This window comes from Uloborus diversus, chromosome 6 (assembly GCF_026930045.1).
Source record: "Uloborus diversus isolate 005 chromosome 6, Udiv.v.3.1, whole genome shotgun sequence".
Classification (NCBI taxonomy): domain Eukaryota; kingdom Metazoa; phylum Arthropoda; class Arachnida; order Araneae; family Uloboridae; genus Uloborus; species Uloborus diversus.
In genome coordinates this window covers 138,862,502-138,878,619 of record NC_072736.1, presented here as the reverse complement: position 1 = coordinate 138,878,619, position 16,118 = coordinate 138,862,502, and the positions used below count along the sequence as shown (strand labels likewise).

The 16,118-nt window shown below is 35.5% G+C and overlaps 1 protein-coding gene across 1 annotated transcript in view; it reads left to right on the top strand.

Moving 5' to 3' along the window:
• The window catches only part of LOC129224524 (plasminogen-like), a 41,906-nt gene extending 26,977 nt beyond the window's left edge, over positions 1 to 14,929 (top strand). The window contains exons 8-9 of the mRNA XM_054858989.1: positions 14,033 to 14,160; positions 14,658 to 14,929. Of these exons, the coding sequence (XP_054714964.1) occupies positions 14,033 to 14,160; positions 14,658 to 14,846 (317 nt within the window). The 3' untranslated portion in view covers positions 14,847 to 14,929. The remainder of the gene's footprint in view (positions 1 to 14,032; positions 14,161 to 14,657) is intronic.
• The last annotated feature ends 1,189 nt before the right edge of the window (positions 14,930 to 16,118 follow it).

The window sequence follows — 16,118 nt, the reverse complement described above, 5'->3', positions numbered from 1 at the left end:
AGCTTCTTCCTTACCCATAAAAGTAAAATATCAATAAGTGTAAAGAACGAACAAGTTTTCATTTAGAAACGAAAGCACGAGTTGAAGCATATAAAAATTTGAAGAATTTCCTAAATATGAACTAACAAAAACAAAGATCACTAAAAAAAACGTGCTCTTTATTTAATTAAATGGTACACACACACAAAAAGAAAAAAAAAGCTCTCTACTATGTTTTCCTAAGTGTGGAAAAAGTAGAGTTTCCAAATGTTTAAATGACTTTAAATTCATGTTTGCTCCGGACATATTTACATACAGAAATAGCCATTTATATATGTAGATGAGGATAAAATTCCTCCGGAGAAGCCTTGATTCAAAATTTTCATTATGATTACTTTTAATATTGCTGTTGTTACGCAACGAATTTTTGTAACAATGGGTTTTGTATTTAATCATTTAATGGGGTAATTACATGAAATTTACTGTTTTCCATCATAACGTTTTCAAACTAAGTTTTTAGTAATAAATCATAGCCTAAGTTGCTCCCTGATAATGTAGCTATCTATGGTGAAAAAATGGTTGAAATCGGTCCAGTAGTTTTGAAGATTACCTCGGACATACATAAACACTAGGACTGGGCGATATAAGAATTTTAATACCGCGATATATCGCTCTCCAAATATCATTATTTTCGATATATCGATACATATTCTTAGGGGGGGGGGGGGACGTGCAAATGATCGAAAAACAACAAAAACATTTCCAAACATAATATTATTTCTCTAATTCAAAATTTTCCTGGAAGGGGGGGGGGCAGGAGGGCGTGCTCAGTGGTATAGCTCAAAGAATGACAAAAGTACTTCGCAACGAAAAAGTTTTAAATATTCGATTCAATATTTTGTTTAAATCTTTCAATTTGAGCAGTCTCAATAATTTGAATGTACTTTGAACTCTATTTCGTATTGATGTCTTAAATAGTGTTTTCAGTCATTTAACAGCTTTTGCTTTAAGACTTTTTACTTGAGTAAGATTAAGTAAAATACTAATAATAAATCTTTAAAGAATGCAGCTATAAATGCACTGCAATTTGATATGTAACTTAAATATTTTCGGAGGTAAAAATTAAAATTAAAAAAAATATTTATTTATTTATTTATTTACTTTGAAAAAATCTGAATATTATCAAAATTAATGCAGTAAACTTCTTTTTTTGGCGTTTTTAAATAAATTATAAGACATTTTTTTATTTCAATGAAAATTTTCATAATTTTTAAAATCCACGAATTATGTATATTATTCATTTATGTTACATTAGTAAATAAAAAAAAATGTTTAAAAATTGTACTTACTTTTTATCTTCATCTGACGGTCTTAGAGAATCTTGGTAAACCATCCAGTAAATGTCATCAATCGACAAGCTCAGCTTTTTCAATTATGGTACTTGTTACTCTTCCGAAAATGAGTAGAATTTTAACAAAGTTCCTATGCCCGTGCATGGTAGAACTTAATCCCATCTTCGTCAATGCGTACAACTTTCACAAACAACACTATGCCATCGCATTAACGTTAATGCGTACAACTTCCACAAGTTCTAAAGTTTCAGTTTCAGGGTTGTCGGCAGGCCCGTGCTGGGTCTCCGAAGAGGGCGGTGGAAAGACTAGTTGGAGGCGCCTATATTTTTAGGTGCATGTTCACATATATATATATTTTTTTTGGGGGGGGGGGGTGGACAATTTTTTTCCGGAAGAAAGAAATCGCTTTCTTGGAAAGTTCTTTTCCTTTTTTTTTATTCAACTCCCCCAAATGCAATTTTGTTTACCTGTCTCAAATGCATTTTGTTCTGCTAGAGTTGTACTTCAAGCTTTTGGGTTTGACCTTAAGAGGGGCAATGGTATCATGAGAGTAGTAAAGGGCTCTCCTGTAGTTGGGGTACAGAATATCCCCAAATTTGGGGGGTCCGGCGGTTTCTCCCCCAGAGAAAAATTTAATAAATAGACATAAAATTCTGCATTTCGAAGCCATATAAGGGGTAATTGGAACTACAAAAATATGGGGGGAAAATAGGCAAACAAAATTTCTTTAAAGTTATATACTCCTTTGCAAATTAAGATAATACAAATTAAAAGTTGTTTTGGTTCGACAAATCATGTCAGCAGCCGATAGAAAGAAAGAGCGAGGGAGGAGAAAAGTTTATTTATGCATTATTACTTTCGGTGCAACTCGTTTTTGATCACCCCTCCAACTCCAACTCACCGAAAAATACTACAATAAATTAAATGTAAAATGGTCAATAGTAAAAAATTGCTTTAAAATAAATGGTGCACAGATTTAGAAAATAGATAACTATATAGTATCATAATGATGCTGTCCATTTGGACAGTTCATAATTTAAGCACTTCATGAGAAATAAATTGGAACACATTGCTTTAGAGCTCGAAAAACTTGTCTAATTATTTTTATGGACTCTAGAGCAATTAAAAGTATGTTAAGGACTTCACTTGCACTTTTCAGTCTCTGATATTTTAGTACTTGGTTGCATAGGTTAAGCTTTAAAAACTTTGTAAGAAACAGCTCTTTTTAAATTAAATAAAGAATAAGCTATAGATTTCGCATTGCAACAACCTTTTTTTTTTTTTTTTTTTTTAATTACAAGCAGTGCAGGCTAGAAAACTAAAAGAAATAGAGATTGTGTATTTTTTTTTTCCTAGCTAACTGAACAGATTGACAACGTGCAGAAGTTATATAAAAGCAAGCAATACACAAGTGGGACAAAAATTAATTTGTTTTAAAATCCCCGATTACCCCGGCAAATGTAGATTCAAGAAGGAAAATTGAAAATCCTTTAAAAAGCCTTGTACTGTTAAAAATCAATTACAAGTATTTTATTTGTGAACAAATAGAAACTGGCAACGGATAAAAATTTCAAATCATTGCATTTTCTTTCCATGTTGGCCAACTATGAATTCGGTTACCGATCGCGTAAATAAAGGCTTAGCCGTATTTAAAATCAGCTTTATAAAGCGTTATAATTCGAGTTATATGTAACATGGAAGTTCCAAATACATTCTATCAGACGCAGAAAAGAAAAAAAAACCTCTTTATTTTGGTACAAAACATTTAAATTTTTAAATATGTTTTCACTGCAAAAATCGCGAAAAAACTTTTAGATTTTAAATTAATATCTTTGTTAATTAATGTCATCCGAAAACGCAACCTAGCTAAGAACACCCTCGATCAACTCTCCTTTCGAACAAAATTTTTTTTCTCCAAAATCGGTCCACCCGTTTAGCCGCTAGAGTGCCACACACAGATACGTTAAACTTATAACCCACTTCCTTTGTGTGTCGGGGGTTAAAAAGAATTTCTAAAGTACTGTATTCGCTTATTAGGGATGAAATAAATAGCAAGATATGAAACACGTGTCACAAAATATTTCTCTCACCCATCCCCCCCCCTCCCCGCACCCATTTGATAGAAATTTTAAAATTTAAGGTTTGTAGCCAAACTTTTAAAAATTTTCAAGGTTTTCAAGCCTTTTAAAATGAAATTTATCTTTTCTACTTTTCATTTTTTAGTAACGAATTATGCAATTTTTCAGGAGTTGGAAACCCCCTACAAAACAGGATCTCTTAACTATAGCCTGTTTAGCTAATAGGTAAATTCGGCCTTGGTTCTTAGTTATAACAGTACTGACGAAAGAGCATTTTTATAAGCATGATAGTATGCCACATAACCACCATGTAATAAGTGACCGCAAATTGTTAACGTATTAGAAAAATAACTTTTTAAATACTAAGACTTCGAATCTGGACTATACAACTACATAGGTAAACCATTTACAAGCAACGATAAAATTAAAAATTGTAAAAAACCCCGACTGAGTCGCAACTGTAGTATCAAGAGGGAAAATTGAAAATCCTTTTAAAAGCTTCATATTATTTAAAATCAATGTCAAGTATTTTATTTGTTAACAAATAGAAACTGGCAACAGATAAAAATTTTAATTCAATGCTTTTAATTTCTTTGTGGGCCAACAATGAATTCGAACTAAGCTAAGAACACTCTCGATCAACTCTCCTTTCGAAAAAAAAAAAAAAAATTTTTTTTTTTTCAAAATCGGTCCATCCGTTTAGGTGCTTGCAGACAGACAGACATTTAAATCTGTCTGTCTGTCGTTCTGCCCCCCCCCCCCCCCGTGTTCTATAAGATCACATTTTCCGTTCACATAAAGTCCGTACACGTGTTCTATAAGAAGAAAATGAAATAATAATAATAATAATAATAATGAATTGTAATGCAGCGAAAGCTTAGTTTATAGCGCCCTCTCTTTCTCATACGTTGGCGCCCATGGTTATCGCTCCTCTTCGGACGGCCAAGAAGGCCGGTGTCCAAGGCGAATTTTTTCTGGTGCGGAGGCAGCCCCCCCCCCCCCCCCCCCCCGGCCCGGACTGGCTCCTTCTGGGGTGATCGGCTAGGTACTGGAAAGGGCCCCCCTGGCCCTGGTATGGGGGTTCCGAGGACCTCCCCGCGAAAATGTGAGAAAGTTATTGTTTCAAAAATTGCTTTTTCTTTTTGGACATGTTTAATAATAAAACTGAAGTTAAATTAATGTATAAAAAAAACACGCGTTTGAAGTTTTACTTGACTTACCTTTAGCAGAACGAAATTTCATACCATTTTTACAAAATCTATTAAAGGTGCGTTATTTTATTTATCATTGTTTCTGAATTGAATTTTTTTTTTCTTTACTTTTTTTAATAGTTTTATTTACCTTGTAAGGGAGAGGGTGTGGAGAAGGATTGTGATGCAGGGACAGGCTTGGAAAAGTTTTTCCCACCACCTATATTTAACCGTCCTGGGAAATACTATGTTTTTCCCACACGGGAAAAATTGATTATTAAAAATATAAATTCAAAACAATCTTTTAAAATATCAAATGAGTTCTAAGTAAATAATACTAGCTTGAAAGACAATACACAAATTACAAATCATAATCGTATTTATATTCTTCGTCTTCTACTTCCACATTGGATCTTAGCATCAGATAACAAAACACTAATTAGAGACTTTTTGCAAATTTTATTTAAATTTTATTTAAATTTAACACAAATTATTTGCTGCTCTTGATGACCCTGGTATTTTTAAGTTTAAAAATTTTATTTTATTGTGATCAAAAATATTTATTTAGAAAATTAATTATTGATATAAAACATTGTGAGCAAATTTTATGTTTTATATGCAATAATTCTTATTTATTTATATTCCTTTCCTACACAATAATTTAAAACCCAAGGGGAATTTGTAATAACTATTTGTTTCTAACCTTCATTCTACATATCAGACTCAGATAACCAAAACATTTCTCACATATTGTTATTTAGAAGTGTTTCCCGGTATTTACCACTTTTCCCGGTATTTACCATTTCTTCCCAGTATTTCCCAGCGGTATGAAAAAACAAGTTTTTGACGGGGAAAAGCCAACCCTGTGTAGAGCCCCCTCTTTCAGTGGAGTATGGTAGACCGGGGCAAGTTTAGGCAGTGCCCTTTTTTCAAAACGAATTATAACTGGAGGGCTAACAGCCATAACAGATTGATGCTGCTCCCTAGCAAATATCCTCACAAGGTTTTGAGCATCAGTTGAGCTTCAGTCTGGCGTGCAGAAAGAATTATCGGTTTTCTACCAAGTCGAGTAAATTTTGAGTTGAACGTTTTGAAGCTTACTGTGAATAAATAATATTTAGTCAGAACAAATATAAATATATTAAAATTGGTAAAATTTTATCCTTTTTTTTTTTTTTTTGAGAATTGTATTTGTAGGAACTGAAATGTTATTAACTTTTTTTGGACGTTAAAAATAAATCCAAGCTTGGCGAAGGGGAAAGTTTGCGCGTTGACGTCTGAGCACCTTTACGCACGTTCTTATACTGTGGCTTACTTCTAAACGTGCCCTGACGCTTTTTTCGCTCCAAACTGTCTCAATTTTTTTAGCATCACCAAGCACTTTAGTTTTTAAAACCACTATTTTAATTTTTAATTGAGTTACAAATTCGTATCTTATAGCTTACAATCATGTAGCTCTGTCTTCAGGCCCGTTCAGTTTTTACTTTATACACTATTCAGTCTGTAACAAATTTGCTTTATGTTAACGATGGTAAGACATTATGTTCAAAACACTTTAACAGAAAAACGTTAGGTGTCAAAATAAATATGCGTAAACATGTCCCGTGTCCGGGGTAAGTTTACGCAACCGACTTGGACTTAAAAATAATTTTTTTAACGGTTAAAAACAAATTGAGCAACAACTAATCTTAACTCCATTAAATGCTTCCTTAAACCGCAATGACTGAAATTTCCTAAGCTAAAACATATAATATAGAAAATTCATTGAAAAAATTCCACTGAAAAGTGCTTTGGTCGACCCAATAGAATATTCCCAATTTTAGGTGGCCCGAGGGGTTCTCCCCCGGGGAAAATTTTGAAAATCAGATATAAAATTCTGCATTTTTAGGCCTAATGGGGGGGGGGGCGGAGCTTAGTCTCTAAGAGGGAGCCCCTTATCCTCTCCGTGAGTGAGCCACTGTTGGAAGGGACTGAGATTTTTTTACAACTTTTAAGCTTAAAGCGATGAATTAATAGTAGAATAATTCTCGTACCTTTTTTGCTTCATCTTGTCATTATCTTCTCCCAATGTATCTATTTTTTAATTTCCATAATAGAAATTATAGTTGGCTTGCACGCAAGTAAAATACAGACCTTCAACTATCCTACTATAATGCAGATTGCAGAAGTAAAAACCCCACGTGGAATAGTTTTATGGCCAATATCCGGTGATAAAGACCCTATCGGAAAGATTTCCATGTGCATTCAATTTTCCCATTTATTTACTGGTTTAAAAGCAAAAGGATTTGGTGCACTAAAGCAATCTACATGAATCCATTGAGTCTTGAACAAGTTATGAAGTTTTTATGTACTCCTATTTTTATCACACCTGCATTTCTCTTTTGTTCGAGTTTTTTTCACACGGCCATCATCCATACCCAAATTTCACAGTTCTTGTCTTATGTCATCTTATTTATTCTACAAGAACTTGCAGTATTATTAGCGGCTTGTATCAGAAAGGCTGACATCACTCTCCGAGGGGTCCTAGTTTACTCCTGTCACCGGAGTAACTTATAACCATGCGTTTAGTACCGCCGTCACCCCTGGAGGCGTCAGTCGGTAGTATACTTGGAGAAAGAGGGAAGGAAAGAAAAGTTGTTGGTTAAAATTTTATTTGTTGGAATTCGCAAAAGATAACTTTTTTCAACTTTAGGATTACTCTGGAGATCTGCGTACTCGCAGACTCCACAATGCGAGGAGGAGGAAGGGGGGAGGGGCACACCACTAAGGGGCCCACGGCCCGAGAAACCAAAGAATCTTTAAAAAAAAAAAAAAAAAAAAAAAAAAAAAAACGAACACCTAATCACCTCCAGGATCTGATTTCTGAATAGGTCAACTAGGCCGCGTGGCCTAGGACCCCCGATATTTAGGGGCCCTGAAATGGCTGAAACTACTTTAGTTTGCGGCTAAAATTGTTTTAGCCAATGGATAGAGTTTGAATACTGGGCCCCCCATAAAAATTATTGGCTTACGACCCCTCGATACCTTAATCGGGCCCCTAATATCTTTGCTGAAATTTTAAAAGTTAAAAATATGTTTTAGCAAATATTTGAAGAAAAAACGAAACTGAACTCATATTAACCCAGAAGCAGCTAAACTGTGCAACTGTGTCGTTTAAACACATTTTTAAATAGACAAAAAAATATATGTACGAAAAGCATGAAAAATCCGCAAAGTTTTAAAATCTCTCTTCAGGGGTGCCCACCAGGGGGGGGGGGTCATGGCGCAGACTGCGCCATTGAAAGTTTTAGGGGGTGTTTTGAGGGGTACTTTTTACTTTTCTGAGGGGGGTTCTTGCTTTGGGGGGGGGTCTTCGTGATTATTAGGGAGGTGCGCCCTTGCTCTTAGGGGGGTTTGGCACCCCTGAATCTCTTAATGATAGTTTTAAAAGGGTGAAAGCAAAAATTTAACTTGATCAAGAGATTGATGTTAATGTTTTGTATCTCAACTTATATAAAAGGCAGACAACACCTCTAAACATCCCGGTTAATAGAGGAATAAAATGAAATTCAAAAAATGGATTCAAAGCGTTTAAAAATTAACCGAAAATGGTGGCGGTTATCAGTGGGCGGTTATGGGCCGGGATGATTTTTTGCAAGGAGGTCGAGCATTTCTGTTAGGGCCCGTAGGCGATCCCTAAATTGCCTATTTGGTAATCCGGCCCTGTTAACGGGACAAATTCAGAGAAATTAAATCCCAAGGGGACCCTAACCTAAAATTAATATTTGCCCCGGGGCCCTATCTGGCTTTAGTTAGGCACCCCAGTGTGCTATTTGTATAAAACTAGAAAGAGTGATCAAAAGGATCCCGGACAGGGCCTGATTTAGATATAGGCAGGTTCTAAGGAAAGATTTTTTGGAGTCACTATGCAGTCAAATCTTACTTTTAGTCATTAGCTAAAACAACTTTAGCCATTATGGGGCCCCTAAAAAGCAAGGGCCCTAGGTCACAGTCTATTTGGTCTATTCAGTAACCAGGCCCTGATCGTGGCAAAACATATAAGGAAACATATTGAAATAGTTACAAGGAAATCAAAGAATTTTAAAATCATTTTTTGCTACAATTTTTTTTTCCGCTTCATTTGGGGGCTCCTCTTAGCACGGGGACTCTCGGCGATCGCCGACGAGCCGATTTGGCCAGTCTGGGTCCAGGGACGTAACTAGGTCATTTTCGAGCAGGGGCAAGACCTCGTTTCGGCGCCCCCCCCCCCTTTCATAAAAATAAATTTAAAAAAAATATTATTTTTAAAATATAAATTTAAATTAGGCAGAGATAAGAAGGCCGCATGCGTTGATAAGCCTGTTAATGCGAATTTTACGTAGTTGTAAGTTTTTATACAGTTTTATCACTGGGTTGCATTTTTTAAATATATATATATATATATATATATATATATATATATATATATATATATATATATATATTCATCAGGTGGCTCTGCGCCCTGCTCGCTGACGCATACCAACCAACGAAGATTGCGTTGCAACCTTGTTTGATTCGCGAAGATTTAAATCGTCTGTCAGAAAGAATCAGATTAAAAAACACGTTACGAGTTCCATTTCGAACAAAGTGAAAATTCCCCTCTCCCTCCCATAGAAAATAGAGTTTAAGTGAAGAACTAATTTTTTGAACTCCTACCCGAAATTATAAAATAATTTGATAGAAATATGCATACATGAGAAGATATTTGAAAAAAATAATCGGTTTGAAGAGCATTTTTCCTCGTTCCAAACTAACTTGAACCAACTTGACAGCTGTAGGTGCTGGTGCTAAAGGGGCTCTTGAGCATTGCCAAACGGCAGTTTTATACGTTTGAAAAACTGCTTTTAAGTTCGTGGTCTGTAGTAATATATTTTGCTCTTTAGCTCCGAACTGAGCATAGGACTTTTCGCTGAAATAGAAACCCTTATAGCTGCTGTGCTAATTTATTGATAAAATTGTTACAAGCTTTATTTAAGGCAGAAAAATATGTTTGGAACAACGTGAAATATTAAAGGATGTGAGAAATCTTTCATTGCTTTAAAAGGCAATTTATGTGAAATTTTAGCTTAAAAAATTAATTACAAAAAAAAAACTAATTAGAAATTTAAAGTAAACAACCCCAGGTTCAAATCCTTGGGGCTCGAAGTAGTTTTGTATAAAATTTTAAGGCTGTAGGTGCTCTGAGGTCTCCTGGACGCAGGCTCGCCACAGGCATCTTTTCACAATTTCTTTGATGTTACTTTTTTTTTTTCAAATGTACCGAGATGCGAATTTAAAATTACCACTTCAAATGAAAACAATAAAACAGAAATGTTTTCAATTATTTATTTATGTATTTATATTATGCTACTATGAAGAAATTTGTAAGAAAAATAACAGTATTCATCAATATGTCGCAATAACGTGTGAAATAATTTTATCTCCGATGAAAAATTTAGTGGGCAATTTGTTTTTGTTTCTCACTTGAAATTAATTGAATATTGCTACTACTTAGTATATAGACTTTAATCCGACAACTTGCAATAGCTCCAATCGAATAGATTGTCTTATTTAAACATTACCTTGAAAATTTTATATGCAACACATTCTTAATTGCCACAATCTGTATAGTTAAATATTAATAATTAAAAGAGTTAATTTTTATAAAGGACGCACGTTCCCCACCTCTGGTATTTAGTATACATCTGAAAAACATTTTTTAGAAAAACAGATACCTAATGTGCTTGATATCAAAACTCTTTCTATTAACCTTTTTTTAAAAAACACTAATCTTAAACATATTAACATTAGTTTTCAGTGAGTTTCTTTCCAGGTTATTTCCATTTACAGTACAACCTTATTTATCTCCACTAACTTGGACCGAAGGCAATTTGAATAAACGAAAATTCGGATAGTACGGAGGATAAGCAGAAATTAATTCGCAAATAAGAAGACTTATCTTTTATTAGCAGCAAAAAGTGATCTTTTGCAGCAAAAATACATAGGATTGTTACTTGCAAATACTTGGTCATTTTTGGTCATTTGGTCAATAGTTCAGGTGCAGTGGTGTCAGACTGACACTCCAAATACGTCACGTAGTTCATTAGATGACTATAATTTATTGTACGACCTATATATAGCAGTTGTGTATTTAATTAAAATAAGCGAATATTTGGCACATTTATAGTTTCGTTCTTAATATCATTAATTTAGAATTATCATTTTAGTTGAATATATTTTTTAACTCTACAAATTTGATCCGGATAAGCCGGACGTCTGGATAAACGGGAGCCAGATAAATGAGCTTCTACTGTAAATATAAATATGCATCAAAAGTATCAAAGCAAAATTTGAGAGGTGTAAAAAAATAGTTGATTTCTAACACGTTAATTGAAGTAGATGTTTAAGCATATTTAAAATATTGTGTGGGTGGCAAAAATATGTCTAAAATTTCTCATCTTAGCTGAATTTATCTCTAAAAACCTTAGTATTTTCAAAAGAAAAATGGGCAGCCTCTCGCACTTTAAATTGAATCTCCATAATTATAGTGCGAGATTTTTCACCAAGAATGAGAAAAATTGTAAACCAAACTTGGCCAATGGAACAGTGTAACGATTTTCCCTTAGGGGTAGACAAGCTCTCGTCATTGTAAATGAGAGGAAGACATCATGTGGGCAGCTTTATGACGTTTAGTGGTAGAAAAATGACATTTGAGCATTTCCGTTGTTTTGTATTGGTGTGCACTTCCCTCAGCTTTGTTCTTATATTCCTCCTCCGAGGGGCAAGTCCTTTAAATAAGATATAACAAGTACTAGTCACTATAAGAAAATACTTTCATGCTGTTTACTGCGCCTGCCTCGCTCTCTTTCGTCTATCTTTACCACTCTTTATCCACATTAAACCATGCAAGCTTTCTGCCTGCGCCCGCACTGAGAGTTTTTTTTTTTTTTTTTTTTTTTGGACTTCTAATAATTTTTTTTTTTTTTTTTTTTTTTTTACAAAAATTAATTTGAGCATTTACTTTGCCAGTTTAGCGCCCCTAAAATCTGGCGTCCGGGGCACAAGCCCCGTCTGCCCCCCTCTAGTTACGTCCCTGTCTGGGTCCGCTCCACTCTCTCCTTTTTCACACAGAATGATAAAAAAAAGTACCGAACAGTTTTATACTAATTATTACATAATTGAAAATGTAACCTATCATCAAAATGTAATCTATGTGCGCCATTAAGACAAGAATTAAATCTAATGTATTTGTATTCTAAAAACAATACTTAGACTAAAATTTAAAAATTAATAATTAATTATTATGCAGAAAAAGTTTAGTTTATGGCACCCTCTTAGATCTCTGCGCGTGGTTCAATTGCCCCTTTCGCCCCCCTTTTGGACGGCCGGTGGCACCAGGGCGCCGTAAAGTCTGAATGGTCCTAGTCTGAAGGCGCCATTATTTTATGGCAATTGCACCGCTACTAAGAAAACGTTTCAAACTGACGAACCCTTACTTTTTTCCCTCCCTGACTTCATACACTGCTTCATATTAACTCTAAAGGAACATTTAAATAGAAGCCATCTGGTTACCCCAGGGAATAATTTAACTTTGTCCAGAAAGGAATGATGGGGTCATCAGATGTAAACAGTGATGAATGGCAGAGGGTAATTTACTGTTCAGAAGTTGCCGAACCGCCCCCCCTTTTTTTGTATGGATTGGGGAGCTCTTTTATTGCAACTATTGTATATCTTATTGAAACTGGAAAACTAGTACGTTATCTTTATGCGGGCACTTTACGGAAGATATCGCTTTCCCCCTTTGGCTATTGTCTACTTGAATGGTGCAAGATTTTAATAATTAGTTTGTCGCTATGGCTGAGTTTTCATTCGACAAATTTATAATTTTTCTTGAAGTATTTTCTTTCGTACTAGCTTCGATAGAAGTTTACATTCTTTGAGAAAAAGGGCGTCGTAAAAGGGGGCGCACCGGGATTCGTCCCGGTGTCCCGGTGGGCCAGCACGGGCCTGGTTGTCGGCGATAACGCTTTAAAATTGGATTACCGTTTCAAGTGGCGCCTCTTGTTATGAACGGAATAAAATTTTTCCCTCTTATTAGCGAAGATAAAGCTATTTTCATTCAGCTATGAGTTGCGCTCCCTTTAGTGAGATACCACAGCTCGGATGGAAATGATTGAGCTGGCAGTGTATTTTATTTAATATCATTAGGTTTTTTTCGTTTTTCATTTCTTTTTTAATACAAACAATTCTGTTCAGTATATTTTGCAAACCTTTTATTCAGCGTAATATCAATGGTTTACGTTTAATTAGAATTATGAGCCGTGTTGATACCTCCATCGGTAAATTTTTTATTGTTGCATTAAGATGCTTTTTTAACCAACACGCATGCACTTTTCAGGGCCCCCGAGAGGCCATATCAGCCTTGTCAGAAACTAGGGGAGCGGTCCTCAGAAGGGCCCCGTTCTTGAAATCTTTTTAGGGGGATGGGATCAGGAGACCAATCTGACAATGGGTCCGCCTTGACCTTCGGCGACCCTGTTAAGGTCGACCCTGTTAAGGTTTTCCCTTGAACTATAATTAAAGATAAAATAACTGATTGAAGAATGCAGTTAATTTCTTGAAATTTCAAGCACTCATCCATCATACCGAACTATAAAAAGTAATGTATTTTTGAGTCAGTATTTCAATTTCTCCGTAATTATGTCCCGTATTTCCGTTTCAACCAATATATCGGACGGATAGAAATCTAAATATCGTTACCGTGGTAATAGTTATAAATCGATATATGAAGACATATTGGTATATCGCCCAGCCCTAATACATACATACAGAAGTAGCCATTTATGTATAAAGATTATTATTAGGCTTTTTTGGTTTTCTATAATCAAATTTATCTTTCACCGAGACGTGAAGTAAACCGGCCGGGACACCGAAACTTTAAAAACCGGGGTTATTCCGGTCAAACCGGAAAGTCTGGAAAACGTAGTTATAGTTAAAGTTGTCCTAAGCTCAGTTATAGTTAAAGCCTTACTCACTTAGTAGAGTCTGAAGGAAGCTCCGAGAAAATGGGAGAATCAATGTAATATTTTTTTTTTTTGGTTCCAACAACATTAGTACTTGTATAGTATACATACGAAACTTGAAGCTCAGTATATGCATAAATTTTAATGTCTAGAGTTTTATTCAAATGCTAGTGGTACCCGCACGGCTTTGCTCGTAGTTGAACATTAAAAGGTCTTTTGGTTTGCCTGTACATTTACAAAAATGTATGGTGAATTTCTCTCCTATTGGCTTGCCCATGTTACGGTTCCACGTTATGATAACTTGGTAATTTACTCGTCCATCTTATGATAATACCCTTCATTTATCTCCTCTCAATGTGCTGTACCCATGCAAAGCTGTATTTAAAGTAAACTTCGTATTTCTTCAACAGGTTCCGGATCTAACGAGCTTTTGAAGCAAACGAAGCAGGTGGTGGTGACAGAAAAAGAATGTGATTATGAAGAATACAAACCAGCAACGCAAATATGCCTCCATAATTACAAAAACACTCCTTGCAGGGTAAGAATTACGTAGAGTTATAAATACTTTGATACTCGCATTGTTCGACCTCTACGATGAATATTACTTACTCCCCAAAAAGAAATGAAGCCTTTCAAGGTCAGACACCTAACTGAAGCAATTCTACATATTGCTCATTTGGAAGAAGACGGCCACAATACGAAGAAATGAAATTGTACAGGAGATGCGTTTGAAGTTAAACTCTTCAGGCAATTGTATTAAGGAAAGTAAGTTTGTTGCGCCCTCCAGTGGTTAATAACAAAACAAAAAATCTGTTCTTATTTTCCAAAAAAGATATCGTCATTTAAAGGCCTTTAAGCAAAAAAAAAAAAGGAAAGAAAATTAAAAATTTCCTGTTGTGTTGCACTCTTTTTCCAAACGAGCAATATAGTTTGGTGCAGTGCGGAGGGATATTTTCAAATTTGTGTAACGTGCCGTTAATACTAATCAAACCACAAAATTTTTTTACGACTCGTCAAAAATTGATTTTTTTTCAGGGTGACAGTGGGGGTCCTCTCGTCTGCAAGCGGGATGATGGTAGATGGTACGTTTTTGGAGCAACCAGCTTGGCTACCCGTCTGAATGGGGAGACAATCCTTTGTGCAACACCTGATGATAAAACAATCTTCGCAAAAATATCCGACAAAGCTGATTGGATCAAGACTGCCATTGACATGTACACTTAACTTGGTTGTTTTAAGCACAGAATAAAGCTGTAAAATTAGCCTCTTGTGCGCTCATAACTATTTTGTTCTTGTAAAACATTAAATTTTTGAGCAATCACGAGTTGCTAATTATCCTCACTTGACCAAAGTTGATGTTGTTCTGATTTTTTAAATTACCTCGGCAACGAGATCCACTCTAGCTTGTTGCTATAATATTTATTAAGAGGACAAATTTTCGTCGCCATGGTTAGAAATCGTTTGCGTTCATTTACGACTTGACTTACGCATAAAACTTAACTCTGCGAACTTCACTTTCCATCGGCCTCAGTTAGCGGGATCACTTTAGAGCGGTGGCATCTATGTCCTACACACAGACACGCCTAGGTACAATTGCACATGCCTAACGCATACACATTACACACACACACACGCTTAGATACGTACACACATGCCTAGACACACACGCCTAGATACGTACACACATGCCTAGACACACACACGCCTAGATACATACACACATGCCTACATACACACGCCTAGATACATACACACATGCCTACGCACACACATGCCTGCACACACACGCCTATGCACTCACACGCCTATGCACACACACACACGCGCACACACACACGCCTATGCACACACACACGCCCAGGCACATACTACACATGCCTATGCACACACTACACACGACTATGCACACAATACACACGCCTATGCACACACTACACACACACACACACACTCGTGATTGTGAAAAACATAATTTGAATTCAAGATGTCAAAAACTAAAATGTTATCGTATTTTTCTTTTCTTCAAATTCCTATGCAGTTACTCTCAGCTCATAGGGCTTGTCATAGTGTCTTGCTGAAGTTACAATGCTAAAAAAAACTAATGCAAGGCTAAAATAACCGATCTTACAGTAATTCAAAAGTAATCATAGAAATGAATTCAAATGAAAGTAAAACAGACGGAAATATTTAAAAAAGGGGGGAAATTACCAATGTAACATCAACTTGGTAAGCAAAAAAAAAAGAGCATCCAGCATTCATTTAAATTTTCACGTCTTGAATTCAAACTATGTTTTTCGCTATCACGAATTGCGATAGGACCCTACTCGTTGGGTTTCTTGTTTCTAGAAATGGAATGGGAATGGTCAAGAATTTTTCAACCTGATGAGTTTCTAGAATAGGTTATGCGGGGTAGATCGATAAAAAAAGAAATGGTGATTAGGATACGGTAATAAAAAAAGAGATTTCATGGCCGATATTCACCAGTACACCTATCAT